General features: G+C 48.2%; 1 protein-coding gene across 1 annotated transcript in view; it reads right to left on the reverse strand.

Moving 5' to 3' along the window:
- Positions 1-13,518: 13,518 nt before the first annotated feature.
- The window catches only part of lhfpl6 (LHFPL tetraspan subfamily member 6), a 28,318-nt gene continuing 24,149 nt past the window's right edge, over positions 13,519-17,687 (reverse strand). The window contains exons 3-4 of the mRNA XM_056271519.1: positions 15,065-15,163; positions 13,519-14,098 (exon numbers count right to left, since the gene is read on the reverse strand). Coding sequence (XP_056127494.1) covers positions 13,980-14,098; positions 15,065-15,163 — 218 coding nt within the window. The 3' untranslated portion in view covers positions 13,519-13,979. The remainder of the gene's footprint in view (positions 14,099-15,064; positions 15,164-17,687) is intronic.

The following is a 17,687-nucleotide window of genomic DNA, read 5'->3' on the forward strand; positions in this document are numbered from 1 at the left end:
CAAGCACATTTTTATGTACTGTCATGCATGAAAAATCCTCTACATCAGTCAGAGACGGATTCTATGAGGGAGGAGACAATGCTCAGCATGTACACACCCCAGCCTATGCATAGTTAGACCGACAGTATGTTAGAGTGCAATGAGGGGACCTGTAGGTTATAAAACCTGATAAATGTTGACGGTGAGCCCCAGCCTGCTGCCGCACAAATATCTTGAATGGGTATCCCACTCGACCACGCCCACGAGGAGGCCATGCCTCTCGTAGAGTGAGCTCTGATGCCCAAGGGGCACTGAAGGCCCTTGGCTTCATAAGCCAGCGCTATAGCATCAACTATCCAGCGCGATATTCTTTGCTTTGAAACAGCGAGACCTTGGTGCGGCCGCCAAAGCACACGAACAATTGCTCTGTCTGTCTGAACAGGGCAGAACGTTCCAAATATACTCTGAGCGCCCTGACCGGGCAGAGTAAATTAGCGTCGCTTTCGTCTGCTGGAGACGATAGCGCGGCCAAAATTATCACCTGTGCTCTGAAAGGTGTAGCGAGCACCTTAGGAATATACCCGTGTTTTGGCCTGAGGACAACCCTGCTGTCGTTAGGTCCAAACTCCAGGCAGGCAGCGCTTGATGACAGCGCGTGCAGGTCGCCCACTCTCTTGACCGAGGCGAGAGCCAGCAAGAGAGCAGTTTTGAGCGAGAGCTGTTTAAGGTGCACAGTTCGGAGGGGTTCGAACGGGGCACGCTTGAGTGCGTCCAGGACCGTGGCCAGGTCCCAGATCGGCACCGAGGGGGGGCGTGGGGGATTTATCCTCCTGGCGCCCCTCAGGAAACGAACAACTAGGTAGTTTTTCCCTAGCGTGCGTCCTTCTACAGGGTCGTGTGATGCCGCTATGGCAGCCACATATACTTTGAGCGTGGAGGGGGTGCGGCCTGCCTCCAACAGCTCTTGTAAGAAAACGAGCACACTCGGTACTTCGCATGTCTCGGGGTTCAGGTTCCTGGATTTACACCAGTCACTGAACACCTTCCATTTCTGGGCACATAAGCGCCTCGTAGAGGGCGCTCGCGCCTCAGTGATGGTTCTCAACACTCCACTGGGGAGGTTCCCGGGAACCCGTTGAGGGGCCACGCATGGAGGGCCCACAGATCGGGGCGGGGATGGAGGATCATCCCGTTGGCCTGCCTGAGGAGGTCTAGCCTCAGTGGAATCGGCCATGGGGCAGATTGCATCATCTGCATCAGTTCTGGAAACCACGTCTGGTTCTTCCAGAGTGGGGCTACCAGGAGCACTGCACATTTCTCCTCCCTGATCCGACTGATGACCTGAGGTAGCATCGCGACCGGAGGGAAGGCATACAGCGGGTGGCTCGGCCAGACTTAGGCGAGCGCGTCTGTGCTCTTTGAAAAGAAGAGAGGGCAGTGCGCATTTTCCTTGGAGGCAAAGAGGTCGACCTCTGCTCTGCCAAAGGTTTGCCATAACCACTGAATCGTCAGGGGGTGGAGAGACCATTCTCCTGGGAGAACTTTGTCTCTGGACAGCATGTCCGCTCCCTGGTTCAGAACACCTGGCACATGCGCTGCTCTCAGCGAGCGCAGGTTGCGCTGGGACCATAGGAGGAGCTCCCTGGCCATCGAGTGCAGGGAGCTCGATCTGAGTCCACCCTGACGATTTATATGCGAGACTACCGTCATGTTGTCCATTCGGACTAGGACCTGCTCGTCCTTCAGGTACGGGAGCAGGGCTCTGAGAGCCAAAGTGACCGCTTTCAATTCCAGACAGTTTATATGTAGGCGCTTCTCCGGGTTTGACCACAAGCCGGAGACAGGCCTGCCCTCGTAAAGGGCCCCCCAGCCTATTTTGGAGGCATCTGTCGTGATCATTTTTCTCCTTGTGTTCACGCCCAAACTCACGCCGGACTGATACCAGTCGACAGCTTTCCAGGGCGTCAGGGCTTTTATGCAGCCGTGATTCGCTCTGATTAAAAAGTGGCCCGAGCGCCACGCGTGAGTGGGGACACGGCTTTTGAGCCAGCGTTGGAGAGGACGCATGTGCAACAATCCTAGCTGGAGTACAGCTGATGCTGAGGCCATGAGACCGAGCATCCTTTGAAATCGCTTGACGGGGGCGCGCGCACCCGCTCTGAACGATGTTGCAAGGCGCCGGATAGTGAGCGCGCGCTCTGACGAGAGGCGCGCCGTCATCTGTACTGAGTCTAGCTCTATTCCCAGAAAAGAAATATTCTGTCTGGGGGATAGCATGCTCTTTGCAAAATTGATTCTTAGACCCAGGCAATCTAGATGACTGATAATCCAAGACCTGTGTGTCACTAACTGGCTCTCTGATTGTGCTAGGATTAGCCAATCGTCGAGATAATTTAGTATTCGCACTCCCCGCTGCCTCAGGGGGGAAAGTGCTGCATCCATACATTTCGTAAATGTATGGGGTGCCAGTGACAGGCCGAATGGTAGTACTGTGTACTGGTATGACTGTCCCTCGAAAGCGAATCTCAGAAAAGGCCTGTGATGAGGCGCTATCGGAATGTGAAAGTAAGCGTCTTTCAGATCCACTGATAGAAACCAATCCCCTGGGCGAACTTGCGCGAGGATATGCTTGGTTGTTAACATTCTGAACGAGCGAATCATTAAAGCTTTGTTCAGATGTCTGAGATCTAGAATGGGGCGAAGACCGCCATCCTTATTCGGGACGAGAAAATAGCGGCTGTAAAAACCTGCCTCGCTCATAGAGGGAGGGACTGTCTCTATAGCGCCTTTCTCTATCAGTTTGAGCATCTCGGTGCGTAGAACATGTGAAACATCTTTTCTCACTTTCGTCTCGACCACTGCTGTGAAGCGGGGCGGTCTGCGAGCGAATTGAAGCGAGTAGCCGTCTTTTATTATGTTCAAAACCCATTTCGGCATGTCGGGGATATTTTCCTAAGCTTTCGCTCGCACAGATATGGGCTGAATGCTGGCTGGGGGCGTGTCGCAGTGACGTATGGCTCCCGCCAGCGAATCGCCCTGTGCTAATACCGAGCTTACAGCTCTCAGCGGCGCGGGCGCACGCTGAGCAGCTTTGTTGAATGCCGAGTGCAGGGGTGCGTGTGAGATTACAGGCACGCTCGCCGTAATGCTCACAGAGTGAGATGGGGAAATGTTTAACACTGTATGGGCAGTGCTTATGGGTGGGGGTGCATAGACTGTGGTAGGCACGCGCGCCACTTTCATAAAACTTCCCGCTCGTGGCGGGAGGTTTTTGGTCATATAAACTTATAAAACTTCCCGCTTTTACTGGGGAAGTGTTTATAACGGTGGTAACAGTGCTTATGTGTAGTGGTGCATACGTGACAGTTGGCACACAATCTACATTTATGGGGCGTCCAGCTTGAGCTGGGAAAACATTTGGCACTGCGTTGACAGTTTTGATATGTGGGAATGCGCACTTTGGTGTGGACACGTGACCCTTTAATGACACAGGCAGAAAATGGCTCTTTATGTGATTTCTGTGTGTCGCCGTAAAAACGGCGTTTGTTTGCAGGTGGGCGAGCTGTGTGGCTGGCACATTGGCTGCTGTATAGACATTTCCAGCCGCCTGTAAGGGGACTGGGTAATGCTTTAAACGTTTTGGAGAGAACGGTCCGGCTCTTGCGAGACACGCGCTCTCCCTTTTTCTCCCTGTAGCTAGGAGGACTTACGAGGCTCTGGGTTCAGCACAATCTTGGGCCGAGGTCCCCGTCGCTCGGGCGGTTGCTTCCTGTTGGCAGAGCGCGAGCGGCGTCGAAAATCCGTTTCAGGTCTGGGCTGAGAGACGGGAGGCGCCGTCTTAGCTCGCTGCTGCTGATGCGGCCTTTGGCGGCTCTGCGATGAGCTAGATCGCTTGGGCAGAAAGTGACGCATAGCCTGTGAGTCCTTACGGGCTTCGGTGAAGCGCTCGGCGAACTCCTTCACCGCTGGTCCAAACAGGCCGCTTTGGGAGATAGGCGCGTCGAGAAATTACGCCTTATCTGCATCCTTCATCTCTGTTAGCGTCAGCCACAGATGGCGCTCAAGGACAGTCAGGTTAGCCATAGCACGGCCGATGGATTGGGCGGTGGCTTTTGTAGCTCGCAGCGCTATGTCAGTGGCGCTGCGCAGGTCCTTGAATGCCTCAGGATCGGGTCCAGACTTGTCCATACTGCGGAGAAGTTTAGCTTGAAACACCTGGAGGACAGCCATAGAGTGAAGCGCTGATGCAGCTTGGCCGGCGGCGGCGTATGCGCGACCGGCGAGAGCTGAAGTAGACCGGCAAGGCTTCAAGGGATGAGAAGCTTTAGCTTTCCATCCAGCGTTGGAGGGTGGACACAGATGATTGGCCACAGCCTCCTCGAGGGGCGGAGTCCCCTCATAGCCTCTTTCTCTCGCGCCGTCCACAGAAGAGAGCGACAAAGAAAAAGAAGGCTTCAGGCGAGCGGAGTGCGGGGCTTTCCACGACTTCGTGAGTTCGTTGTGAACTTCCGGGAAGAAGGGGGAGGGCCTTTGTCGAGGGGCCTGTCGGCGCCCCTGCAGGAACCACTCGTCCAGTCGGCTGCGGGCGGGTTCTTCCGGGGAAGACCAATCGAGCCCGAGGTCTTCCACGGCCTTAGACAGGATGCGGACGATCTCCGAGTCCATGCTGGAGCCCGCGCTCGTGCCCGCTAATGTCGATGGCGCGGGGTCGAACGACGAACCCGGCCAGTCGTCGGATGCAGCATCACAGGAAAAACTGTCATCCTTGTCATCGTCATCCCCTGACGCGCCAAACGAGACGAGCCCCATCGCTCCGCTGGAGGGGTGCTGGTCCGCCTGTGTGAACTGGACTGGCGGCGGGGAGTCTTCGGGTGGTGGCCTCCGGCGGCCTCTGTGAGCGGCGCTTTTTCTTGCGCGGCTCGACCAGAGGAGATGGCAGCACGGAGGAGGTGGGCTCTTTCGCGGTGAAAACGGCGAAGCGAGCACGCAGCTCGGTGAGGCCCAGGGCGTCACACTCGGGACATCCGCCTCGAGTAAGGGAAGCCTCTGCGTGGTCCGGTCCCAAGCAGCGGGCGCAAATGATGTGACGATCCCCGTCCTGAAGAGGGCCTTGACACGAGGCGCAGGAAGGCATTTGAAACAACGCCTTGTTAATTTGCTCTTTTAGAAAAGTGTCGCGGGGGGCGAACACTGAAAGCTTTGAAAAGGATATAAGATGATGCGCGCCGGATGGCTTAGCAGAAAGGCGATCGAAGGCGGCTGAAGGCGCTGGCGTCCTCGAAGCAGTCCTGCTGTAGGCTTGTCGACGGCGGCGGCGAAAAGACTCCAAGAAATCCGGAGGATCCAGCGAAGAGAAGGTTCTTTGCTGAAGGAGATTAAATCTAAAGAACTCAGACGACGGGGCGCCCAATATATAGCCCTTGGCCACGCCCATCTTGGCGGGCACTGACGCGCGTGGGCGCGAAGCACGCTCATTGGAAGCGGGTTCAGAGTCGCCCCGTCATAGGTTCGTGCAGTTGCCGCAGCACAGCCAATGACCGAGCTGCCTCGCTCATTGCTGTATGCTGTGCAGCTGCAATCGAGAAAAGGAGTTTTCCCATAGCGTAAGCTACTTACGCAATAGGAGGAACCTCTCGAAAGGGAACTTGAATGTCTGGTAGTATGTGAGATCCTCAGTCATTTAGTGTATGATGCCAAGTTTTTCTCTGTAACCTTTTACAAAGTCGGCAAGTGTATGTTGCCTACTGCCTATGGGTGTTTCTCAAAACGATAGGTTACTGACGTAACCCCGGTTCTCTGATAACATGAAGTGAGGTATCTCACTATGGGAACGCCTCTGGGCGTGTCCGATCGCGGAAGCACCAATTACACCACGTCTGCCAACTATGGCAGACCAATCGCTGCAGCGATCAGGGAGTCCCGGCTCCCTGTATATAAACGCAGCTACCTGCCGTTTCGTCATTCTCCGCATATCTCTTCTCCGTGCGAAAAGGCAAGGAGGGCAATGTTGTGAGATACCTCACTTCATGTTATCAGAGAACCGGGGTTACGTCAGTAACCTATCGTTCTCTTTCTAACATTCGTTCGGTATCTCACTATGGGATATAGACAACTCCCGTATTGCCGATATGCTGACGAAGCAGACTGAAGAAGAGGGGATATAATAATACTGAATCATGATCCCAGACGGAAGAAAAACAGAATGATATGGGGACAGGTGCCCCCTTATTGAAACCATCTAAACCTCCTCCTGACTACTTACTCCCAAAACTGAGTGTGCCAGAGAGGGTTCCGTAACATCCAGTCTATAAAAACGGATAAATGTGTGCGGAGAGGACCAGCTGGCCGCCGCGCAAATTTCTTGGATAGAAATACCCTTGAATAGAGCCCAGGATGTAGCCATCCCCCTAGTAGAATGCGCTCTTAGCCCTACTGGTGGCTCCATATTCATGCTTCTGTAACATAAACCAATAGCCTCCACCACCCAATGAGAAAGGCGTTGACGGGAAATAGGTTTTCCCTTGTAAGAGTCAGCCCATGAGACAAATAGCTGGTTGCTCTTACGCAATGAGTGGGTTCTCTGTACATAACTGTACATCGTGCGAACCGGACATAAACAGTGTAACCTCTCCTCTTCTGGAGAAGAAAAAGGAGGAGGATGAAAAGCTGGCAAATCCACTGCTCTTACGGTATCCGCGTGATCATATACTTTGGGCACGAACGCCGGGTTAGTTCTGAAATAAGCTCTTTGACCACCCGGAGCGAACTTCATACATGAAGGGTGAACTGATAACGCCTGTAGTTCACTCACTCTCTTTGCTGTTGTAAGAGCAAGTAACAGAGCCGTTTTTAAAGCGAGCAGCTTTAAGGCAATGCTATCAATGGGCTCGAACGGGGCTTTTGAGAGCGCGCTCAGGACCACAGACAAATCCCATGGCGGGACCAGCGTCTTTGATACTGGGTGTAACCTACGTGCACCTTTCATAAAACGACAGACTAGAGGGTGTTGACCCATGGTAGCCGAATCGATGCCTACATGACATGCCGATATGGCGGACAGATAAACCTTCACCGTGGAAAAAGCTCTGCCTTTATCCAGGAGGTTTTGAAGAAAACACAGCACATCTGAAACAGAGCACAAGAACGGGACAATGTTCTTATCTGCACACCATTCCTCAAAGACTCTCCATTTTAGGTTATATAAAGAACGAGTCGAGGCCGCCCTCGCGTTCTGAATCGTCTCAATAACCCTTGGAGGTAATCCGGCTGCACACAGATTCAACCTCTCACGGGCCAGGCCCAGAGACCTAACTTCTGAGGGGAGGGATGGAATATTTCTCCCCGTGCTTGTGAGAGGAGATCCCTGCGTGTTGGTAACTGCCAAGGCTGGTCGTAGAGCAGTTGCGCAATCTCCGCAACCCACAGTCTCCCCGGCCAGTACGGCGCGATCAGAATTAACACATGTCCGCGCTCCCGAACCCTCCGTAGTGTCGGCTCGATCAAGCTTAACGGAGGGAACGCGTACAGTAACACGTCTGGCCACTCGTGGGCTAGCGCATCCACACCCAATGGTGCATCGTCGCCGACCAGAGAGAAGAACAGGGGACATTGTGCGTCTTCGCGCGATGCGTAGAGATCTACGGCAGCCTGGCCGAATCTCTGCCACAACATGAGGATCACCTGGGGGTGGAGTCGCCACTCCCCGTACAGGGGATTCCCTCTGGACAATAGATCCGCTCCCCTGTTCATTATCCCCGGGACATGCGTCGCGCGTAAAGACAGGAAGGTCCTGTTGCTCCACATAATTAGTTTCTTCGCTACCATGTGAAGCGTCTGAGAACGCACTCCTCCCTGCCGATTTATGTAGGCTATCACCGTCGTATTGTCTGTCCTGACCAATACGTGATGATCCTTTAGAAAATGCACGAAATGTCTCAGAGCTAGAAACACTGTCAGTAGCTCTAGAAAATGTATGTGCTTTTCTCTTAGTGCGGGAGACCAAACTCCTCTCACTGTCCTGCCCTCGAGCACTGCGCCCCAGCCTGTGAGCGATGCATCCGTCGTCACCACTTTTCTCAGTACGATCGGACCCAGAGGGCATCCTGTCCTGAGAAAAGACGGGACTCTCCAATGACAGAGAGCGCTCGTGCATTCCGGTGAGACGCGCACTCTGCGGCTGAGGCGGCTCTCGGGGCGGATGCCCTGTGACGCTGTCCAGTTCTGAAAATCTCTCATACGTAACAGCCCCAGGGGAACCACTGACACAGTTGAGGCCATCAGACCTAGTAGCCGAAGACACATCCTGAAAGAGACTGATCTCCCTCGTTGGAAAAGAGCGAGGCAGCTGTGAAAAGTATTGATGCGATCCTCTGATAGGAACGCTCGAAACGTCACAGAATTCAACCTGAGACCCAGGTAGACAATTTCCTAAAAAGGAGATAGACAACTCTTCGCTTGGTTTATCTTGAAACCTAATCTCTCCAGATGCGTCATTAGTGTGTGTGTATCGCTCTCTGCCTGCCGTCGGCACGGCGCGCAGATAAGCAGATCGTCCAGATATGACGAAATTCTGATCCCTGATCTCCTCAACGGAGTCAGGGCTCCTTCTACACATTTGCTGAATACTCGAGGCGCTAAAGCTAGGCCAAAAGGTATTCTCGTGTACTCGTATGCTGTGCCCTGATAGGCGAACCTCAGATATTTCCTGTGCGCAGGAAAAATATCTATGTGAAAATATGCGTCCTGGAGATCCACCGAGGTGAACCAGTCTCCTTGCCGAATATTTTGACACAACGTTCTGATAGACAGCATTTTGAATTTGTATTTTCTCAGGTGTCTGTTGAGGACCCGTAAATCCAGAATGGGACGGAGACCTCCCCCTCTCTTGGGAATCACAAAATAACGGGAGTAGAAACCCTTGTGGCTCTCTTCCGTTGGAATCACTCTTATAACTCCCTTTCTCATTAAAGAGGTTATTTCTTCCTCTAAAACCAGAGCTGCATCCCCTTTGGCCACTGAAATTACCACTCCGTTGAACAGAGGAGGTTTTACAGCGAATTGAAGCCTGTATCCCCTCTCTACAGTGGTTAATACCCAGGGATGAACTGCGCATGCGCGCCAGTTCACCGTCTGAGCAGCGAGTGGGCCCTTCCCGTCTTCGCTCACTAGAGGTGCCGCAGCACACTCTAGCGGCAGAGGGGGGGAAGACCGCTCCAGTGACGGAGTTATATTGGTCTTTATTTGTGATTGTTTTATTCTCTTGTGAACTTTTTCTCTTTTTTTCACATTCTGCGCCCTCGGTCTTAGACCTGGATGCGTCAGAGGAAAATTTATTTTTAAACAACTGCTTGTGAACGTTAGACCTTCTTCCCCTGTAACAGACCTCGAAGGTGGAGGGGGAGATGATCTCTTGGGGGGCACTCGCAGAACGGTGGCCACATTCCCGCACACATTGGACTCTGAACTGTCCACACAAACACTTTTCACCTCTGAAAACCTTCTCCTTTTCCCCGCGGGAGGGAGAGAGGAATCGTTCTGAAGGGATGGGACAGAGAAACCCTGGGTGCTGTCTCCCAACCCTTCCTGATGCAGAACTGACGTATCAGGTCGACCGCCTCTTCTTGTTCCCCTGGGGGGCGGGCGATCGGTGTTTCGCTGCTGCGGCCGCGAAAGACTGTTTAGGTCTAACGAAACCTGGTTTAGGTTGTGGGGCCGTGTTGCTCGGCTGTTGTGGTGGGGCAGAGCGGGAAGGCTGATAATCTGGGTGCCCTCCTCTGACTGACGGTCTGAAATTCGGCCGGTTCGGGTGATAAGGCCGAGCCGCCGGCTTTCTGGGGAGACAGACCTGGAAAGCTTCTCCCTCCTTCTTTCGCAGGTCAGAAGACTGCCGCATCGCCGTTACTGTCGCGCCGAACATGGCTTTTGGATCTATCGGAGCATCCAGAAACTCTGCCTTCTCTTTTTCAGAGAGCCCTGACAAGCCCAGCCACAGCGATCTCTCACCCACTACTGCTAAGCCCATACTCCGTCCGCAACTTTGAACTGCTCCGCGGGACGTGCGCAGGTTCAAATCTGCGATGACGCATATCTCCTCCCAGAGCACTGGGTTGGGAGATCCGGAATCCAGCTGACGACCCATCTCCTCTAAAAGCTCCGCTTGATAGGCTGTTAGGAGGGACGTCGCGTTCAAAGCATGGACGGACAGTGCAGTTGATTTATAGATCTTCTGAAAAACAGAGGCAGCGAAGCGCTCTGTTTTCCCTGGCAGCGACGCTCCGGTTGAAGAGAGCGCCGCCCTGCGGCCCGGGTGCAAGTGATTTGCCACTGAAGTTTCCACCGGGGGAGGATCCGCCATCCCTAGATCCTCCATTCCCTGAACATCAAGCCTCGAGAAACCCTTGACGGGCACTCGATGAGAAAAAGGCTTGTCCCAAAACTTCTTCATCTCCGTCACACAGGCCGGGACGGCCGGAATGAACTGCCTTGCTGGCGGGAGACGTGACGGAAGTCTCTTTCCATCGTACAGGTCTCTTTCAGCCCCTTGACCTGTCTGTTGGGATGGCCAGTCGATAGATAATCTAGCCGTGGCCCTGCGACAGACCTCGATTAGATCCGAATCCGTCTGTACAGGGGAGGGTGAACTCTCATCCTGTGCACTCGGCGGCCTGGACTGGTTCGGGGGAAGAATGGCATCTTCGTCGTCGTCGTCCTCGTCCTCGAGGATGTTCGACAACACTTCATCATCGTCATCTTCCTCACCCGCTAACGGATCATCGAACAGCGGGGGAAGGACGGGAGAAACCTTCTCCATCATCTCTGCCCATGAGGTGGTGGTCCGGGGACAGTCCATGGGTTCCTCTCTGGGTTGAGCAGAGAGGCATGGGTCCGATTTTCCACCAACTGCCACGCGGAGCCTTCTTTCTCGGGTCTTAATCGAGAACGTAGCACAGTGCGGGGGTCCCTCGGGGTTGGACAGCGCTGCCTGCGCGTGTTTAGCGCCCAGACAGGAGATGCAGAGGCCGTGTGCATCCTTAGCAGAAATCCACATTCCACAAGCACACGGATGTGGAGGGCGACCTTTCCCTCCGGGGCTCTCCGGTTCTATCGCAGTGGCCATGATGGGGCTAGCACTCTCTTCGTACGGTGAGTTCTCACCCAACGTGACAACTGGTACGGAGCTGTGCTGCAATTAGAGAGCTGTTGTTTTCCTTGTCCTTTTGGTGCGTGGTAAGCGCCCAGAAAAACTTGGAAAAAGATAGAGGACTTAAGAGCAAGAAAACTCGTTTTGACACGTTAGTTATCGTACTCTTAAGTGACGAAGTCACTCAACGACCTAAGGAAATATAGCGTTTGGGACGTTACCTGTCGGCTCCGTCTGAAAACTGTTAAGCAAATAATTCCCAAAGTCTGCTGAGGACAGCTTCCGAAATCTTCCACGGGGAAGAGAGCGAGAATGACGAAACGGCAGGTAGCTGCGTTTATATACAGGGAGCCGGGACTCCCTGATCGCTGCAGCGATTGGTCTGCCATAGTTGGCAGACGTGGTGTAATTGGTGCTTCCGCGATCGGACACGCCCAGAGGCGTTCCCATAGTGAGATACCGAACGAATGTTAGAAAGAGAACCAAGAATGCAAAGAACGGACTTGTGTTCTTGGGGAGAACGCTCTTGCTAGTTGTTCTTGGAAGAATGAACTCACAAGGTGACGAGCACACAGAACGCTGCTGACAGTTTGAGACGATGTGTTCTTGCTGGTATTGCGCAATAATACCCCCGCACAGACACCGTCTGCAGTACCCAAACATAACGAGAATTATTGACGATAACAGCCAGGCTGCAATGGTCTCTTGACTGTGGGGTAAAACGAGTCTGTGAGCAAACTGGCCGGTTGGCTCGATAGCTAACATTACACCCGCAGGCGCTTATGGAGATTCTCACTTCCGAAAACGTTTGAGCACATTTTCGATTAGCCATAAATTTTCCTAAAAATGGCAATATTTAAAATCTACACAGTTGATTTCTTGCATCAAATGTTCTCAGAAGTGAATTTAGTGATGAAATAGTGTACGTAATTGTAGAAAAACGAATTACTGTATTGATCTGCCTCTCCTTCCTCGAATGCCGAATTGAATGCTGGGATATTTCTGCTGTCAAGTTCACACAAGTTACCAACCGATGCATCCTCTGTAAAATGGGCGTGTCAAGAACACATCCGGGATTTTTAACTGTTCTTGCCAAAATGCAAACTTGTGTATTGGGACAGTACTTGGGCCACAAAAGATGACGTTTCACAAGAACACAAGGACACAAGTACAGACAAGAACACAAATTGAGAAAGGCCCTATATGTTAAAATTTGAACAGATTTTAAGTGTATTCCAGCCTTCCAGTTATCCTTTGTTGTGAAATGACCTCAGATAAGCTCATTATTTCTATTAAGATCCATTCACACTAAGAACGATAACTATAAAGATACTAGAAGGATAAATATTAGTGTCCACACCAGCACACGATAACGTTCCGCTTATTATAGTTTTGTCATCGGCTGCTTTAAATGCTTGCGCTCCTCAAAGTTGAATGGATTCAGATTGGCGTCAGATTTCGATACCACACCCGTCTAAAACAGTGTTGTGAATATGAAATATCTTGCCAAAGGCATCTGACCATCTTATTCAAAGACATACCTGATTCGAGACAATACAGGTGTAGGAGCAATGGGACATAGTGAGAGTAAAGTGTCCAACAAAACTATTAAGGTAAGAAGAAATCACAGAGCAGTGATGAGATGAGCTTAATACATATAGACAGCTTGTTTTCCCTGAAGTCAGCCAGATTCTGCTTGTCTTTGCTGAACAAAGTGATACATTCGTCAAAACTCCACCATGTGTGACATTGATTTTCTGTCGTCTTACATTCACTGCAGCTCTGCACCATTGGCCTGTTCTTCTCACTGACAGGTTTAGCTTAATCAAGGAGGAAACTGTTTGAACCTTTCCTCCACTCAGTCAAGTGTTAAACCAGGGGAGGTTTGATGAAATGCTGTGATTATCAATAACAGTTCATCTTATTCAGGCAGGCATATGCATTCCTAAAACAACAGCTGACTGCAGTGTGTGTGTGACTGTTTGCTGATGGTGCTAAATGGGAACAGCAGATCGTCAATAACTTCTGATCAGCCTTTACATCTTCCTGCAGTGTGGATCCCTGCAGTTTCACATTCCAGCGGCGAACTCTCCAGCACTGCATCTCCCTGTCGGAAATTAACACGAGGCAATCCATCATTCGAAAAGAGAAAGATACATGCAGGTTAAAAATACACAGATCATGCAGATAAGAAATGACGTTTACTGAGTCTCTGTTTAAGGTTAAAATAAAAGGCATTAAAAACACAAATGCACTAACATGAATGATTTATGCTCAACAACTCACAGTATTTATTTACAAATACAGTGAAATATAATGGGCATTTATGCATGTGATATACAGTATAAAAGTTGTAAATAACAGACAAATATATCAGACAATATATTGGCAAATACACAGTCTGTTTGAGATGTATATTGTTGCAGCGGAGACATTTGAGTCAATAACAGGACATGATTGAATGCATTATATAGAGTAGGTTATTATAATATCACAATGTACTAAAATGCAACAACTTAAGCCACCAAGAATACTGTTATTACACAAACACAACAGATAAATGAGAGTAATACAGTAAGTCCTTTTCAACTAAAAAGGTCAAAAGTCAATACGTCATTTGACATTTCTTTTTGATCATTTCAAATGCAAAAGATTCCAATGCAGGTCAAAGGTCGGTCACAGAAAAAATCTCAAGAGGGAACTGCCGTGGAAAGGTCACCGTTCAGTCATGTCTCCTTGTATATGATAAGTGTTAGGGAAGCGGACTGGATGTACAAGCTCTCTGAATCGGAGAATGAAAGTCATGCCCGTATATGTGGTGTTCATAGTTTCCTCTACTGTTGTTTTGTCTTCCTCATGTTTAGTAAGGGTAGTGTTTCTGTTTCTTCCCTGCGAAACATGCCATCCACGTGCACAACAGCATGGCCAGCACAGCCCCAGCCCCGGTGCAATAATAAGCCCATCCGATCTCACAAGAACCTGGAAGAAACATAAACCACATATTCAAAAGTTGGCCCAACTATTTTTAAACAAAAATAAAATGTTTTCATGTATTTTAACCATGGTACAGAATTTGTTTCCTTTAATTATTTTTAATATTTTTATTTATTATTTCATTATTAATATTTGTGGAAATTAGATTTCTCACACACACACACACACACACACACACACACACACACACACACACACACACACACACACACACACACACACACACACACACACACACACACACACACACACACACACACACACACACACACACACACACACACACACACACACACACACACACACACACACACACACACACACACACACACACACACACACACACACAATATTTCAAAATGTGAAAAATCAAATTTTGAAATATTTGGGGTTGGTTAAGATACATTTATCAGGCTGCATTTATCAAAAATACAATAAAAACAGTAATATTGTCAAAAGGTATTAAAATTTAAAATAACTGTTTTCTATTTAATATATTTTTAAATGTAATTTATTTCTGTGATCAAAGCTGGATTTTCAGCATCAATACTCCAGTCTTCAGTGTCGCATGATCCTTCTGAAATCATTGTAATATGAGGATTTGGTGCTCAAGAAACATTTATTATAATTATCAATGTTGAAAACATTTGTGCTGCTGAATATTTTTGTGGAAAAAGGAGAGCATTTATTTGAACATTATAAATGTCTTACTGTCACTTTTGATCAATTAATAAATAAAATAAAATTCTTGCTGAATAAAAGTATTAAGTTCTTTAAAAAAATCTTACTGATGCCAAACTTTTAAATGTTAGTGTATATAAATTGTAATAAGTCTCATACAATGTAGATTGAGATCTAATATTTGTAATATATTAGTACACCCCTACTTTGCCTTAAATAGGCCTAAATTATAATGTGAAATTTTGCGTCTCAATATATATACCAACATACCAAGATCGAACTGGTCAGAACTGTTGCTGCAAGTCTGCCTGACCTCTTCACTGTCCCATCCTAAAGGATACAGGGCACATCCAGATCCGATCAGCAGCCCTGCAGAGAGAAAAAACACACTATGAATACAAAGAGACCCAAACGTACACAAGAAGTAGAACTTTAAGACATGACTAAGAGAGCTCACATAGTTCCCCGCTGTGAGAAGAAGAGCGTGATATCTCCTGAACAATAGATGATAGCCATGAAAGCCATGATAGCTTCACGCATTTTATCATCGGTCTGAAAAGCTATTATTTGTTTTACTGCAAACAATGCAGGATCATTAGCTTGTTTTTTTCCCATTTGACACAGATACTCCATCACACGCAAATGCAAACACACACCTCCGCAGAGATAAAGCACAAATCTTGTTTTCATGGGCTCAAGATCCAAACAGCCATGAAAATATGATAATGAATGCAGCAAGTAGCTTATTTATAAACGAGCTTCTTGGGAATTATTTCATATTTCCCCTTTTATGTTCTTACCAATTCAGCAAAAATAAACAGGCATGTAATTCCCACCAGAAATAAAACTGTAGTTTCACTGTGACTCCTCCTCTCTAGTGATCTCTAAATCCTTACCAGAATGTTTCCTAATAAAAAAAGAACAGCAAACCATGTGCCTTCATCTATTTCTCAGTGAGTATACTGATTGTGATATGATATATATATATATATATATATAGAGAGAGAGAGAGAGAGAGAGAAATTAAGAAAATTAAGAAAATAAGTATACAGTGACTTTGCCTTGTCTAACCGTGTGCATGGAACATATTTAGCGGTTAGTGCTGTTGTGTGCATACTATGTGTGCCATGTAATGTTTGGTTCTCTTTGTGTCTGCTTACAAATGATGGGTGTGTGATCACTGATCATCTCAAGTTGTCTGTGCAGGGTAGTTTTGGTCTGAGTCTGAGATAATGAAAGGACAAAGGACTGAACACAAAGAACACTCCCTCACTGCCGTGCAAGCTAAATCCCAGTAACAAAGATCATTTTTGGAATGAAGCACTTTCATTTGTACTTACTTTGATGTCATGGATATTCTTTGATATAAAAAAAAAGTCTAGATTCCAACATTATTACTCCAGTTCTAATCGCTCCTTGTTATACATTTTAAAACTTGTCTTTGTCTTTAAAATTCTTCAAATGTCGTCTTTTCCCTGCATCCATTCAAGCAGGCCTGAAAATCCATTACACTGAGTCAGGCACTTATAAAAATGACATTCTACTTCAGAGTTCAAACCGACAAAGGAATACAGAGAGAAGGGAAATAGCCTTTTACGTGCTTCAGTTTCCTGTATCCTGCAATCAGAGAAGTTATGAACGAGTAATCGATAAGTCGATATTGGGCAAGTTTGTTATGTGGATGTGAGAGCATGAAAAGAATGCCAACTTATGCAGAAATGAACTTTATGGATTGCAGCGGCATACTCATTTCACTCGCTGGCACGTGGTTGAACACATATGGTGAGGTTGCGAGTACAGCAGTTCTCCTTGACAAAACCAAGACAAAAATGGACTGTTGCAGTACTGTGAAACGAGGAGGTCCTTTGGTCACAGAAAAGGTGAGGAAAAATTGACAGTGATAAAGTGAATAAGAGGGACGGAGAGCTGCACACTCAGAATTTGAAAAAAGCAGCTTTGGCCTGCAATGGGCTTCTGGTTGCACTGTGTTTTCAAAGTCATACTACCACTAGCATCAGGAAAGTTCTTAAATAGTTAAATATACATGCCCAAAGCTGAACACCTTATTTAAAAAAAGCATAGAAAATGAATAGCGCATTCTACGGAGCCCCTAAAAGGACGTGGTTTGGCTTGCTAAGGTAGGTTACATTACATTAATTGCCCAGGTAGAGGATTTGATGCGCAACAGGTCTTGAGCGTCATTGACAAATATATTATCTTGTAAAATGTGTGGTCAGAACAGCCGCTTCCTATACACAGAGTACGTGATCGCGAATTCGAAATCGAAAGTGAAAAGCGTGCGCACATTCCAAAGCAATTTCGGTTACACTTTATTTGAATGTGTCCCTGTTACAGTAATTATACATTTAAGTACTGAGTAATAGTAATTAACTAAGTGTACTTACTATAGGGTTAAGGTAGGATTAGGGTTTGGTTTAGGGTTGGTTGAATACAATTCTGCCTAATTTTGGTTATTACCACAGTAAATACATGTAACGTGTAACAAGGACACATTTAGTAATAGTAATTAACTAAGTGTACTTACTATAGGGTTAAGGTAGGATTAGGGTTTGGTTTAGGGTTGGTTGAATACAATTCTGCCTAATTTTGGTTATTACTACAGTAAATACATGTAACGTGTAACAAGGACACATTAAAATAAAGTGTTAGCGCAATTTCAATACCCCGCATATTGATTACGGCTCCGATGCCCGCAAATTATATACAATATAATTATTCAACTATATAATTATGCGAGACGCGAAAGCATTGAAATATACTTTTTCCTCCCATCTCATATTTTTTCCATTACTATGTCCGTAGAATGTGTTATTTCCTTTCCGAATTTTGTATTCGGCTTCAGGCACACCCTTAGTGCATACTAACAAAAGTT

Source organism: Rhinichthys klamathensis, unplaced genomic scaffold (genome assembly GCF_029890125.1).
Source record: "Rhinichthys klamathensis goyatoka isolate OS25496 unplaced genomic scaffold, OSU_Roscu_1.1 h1tg000321l_1, whole genome shotgun sequence".
Taxonomy (NCBI): domain Eukaryota; kingdom Metazoa; phylum Chordata; class Actinopteri; order Cypriniformes; family Leuciscidae; genus Rhinichthys; species Rhinichthys klamathensis.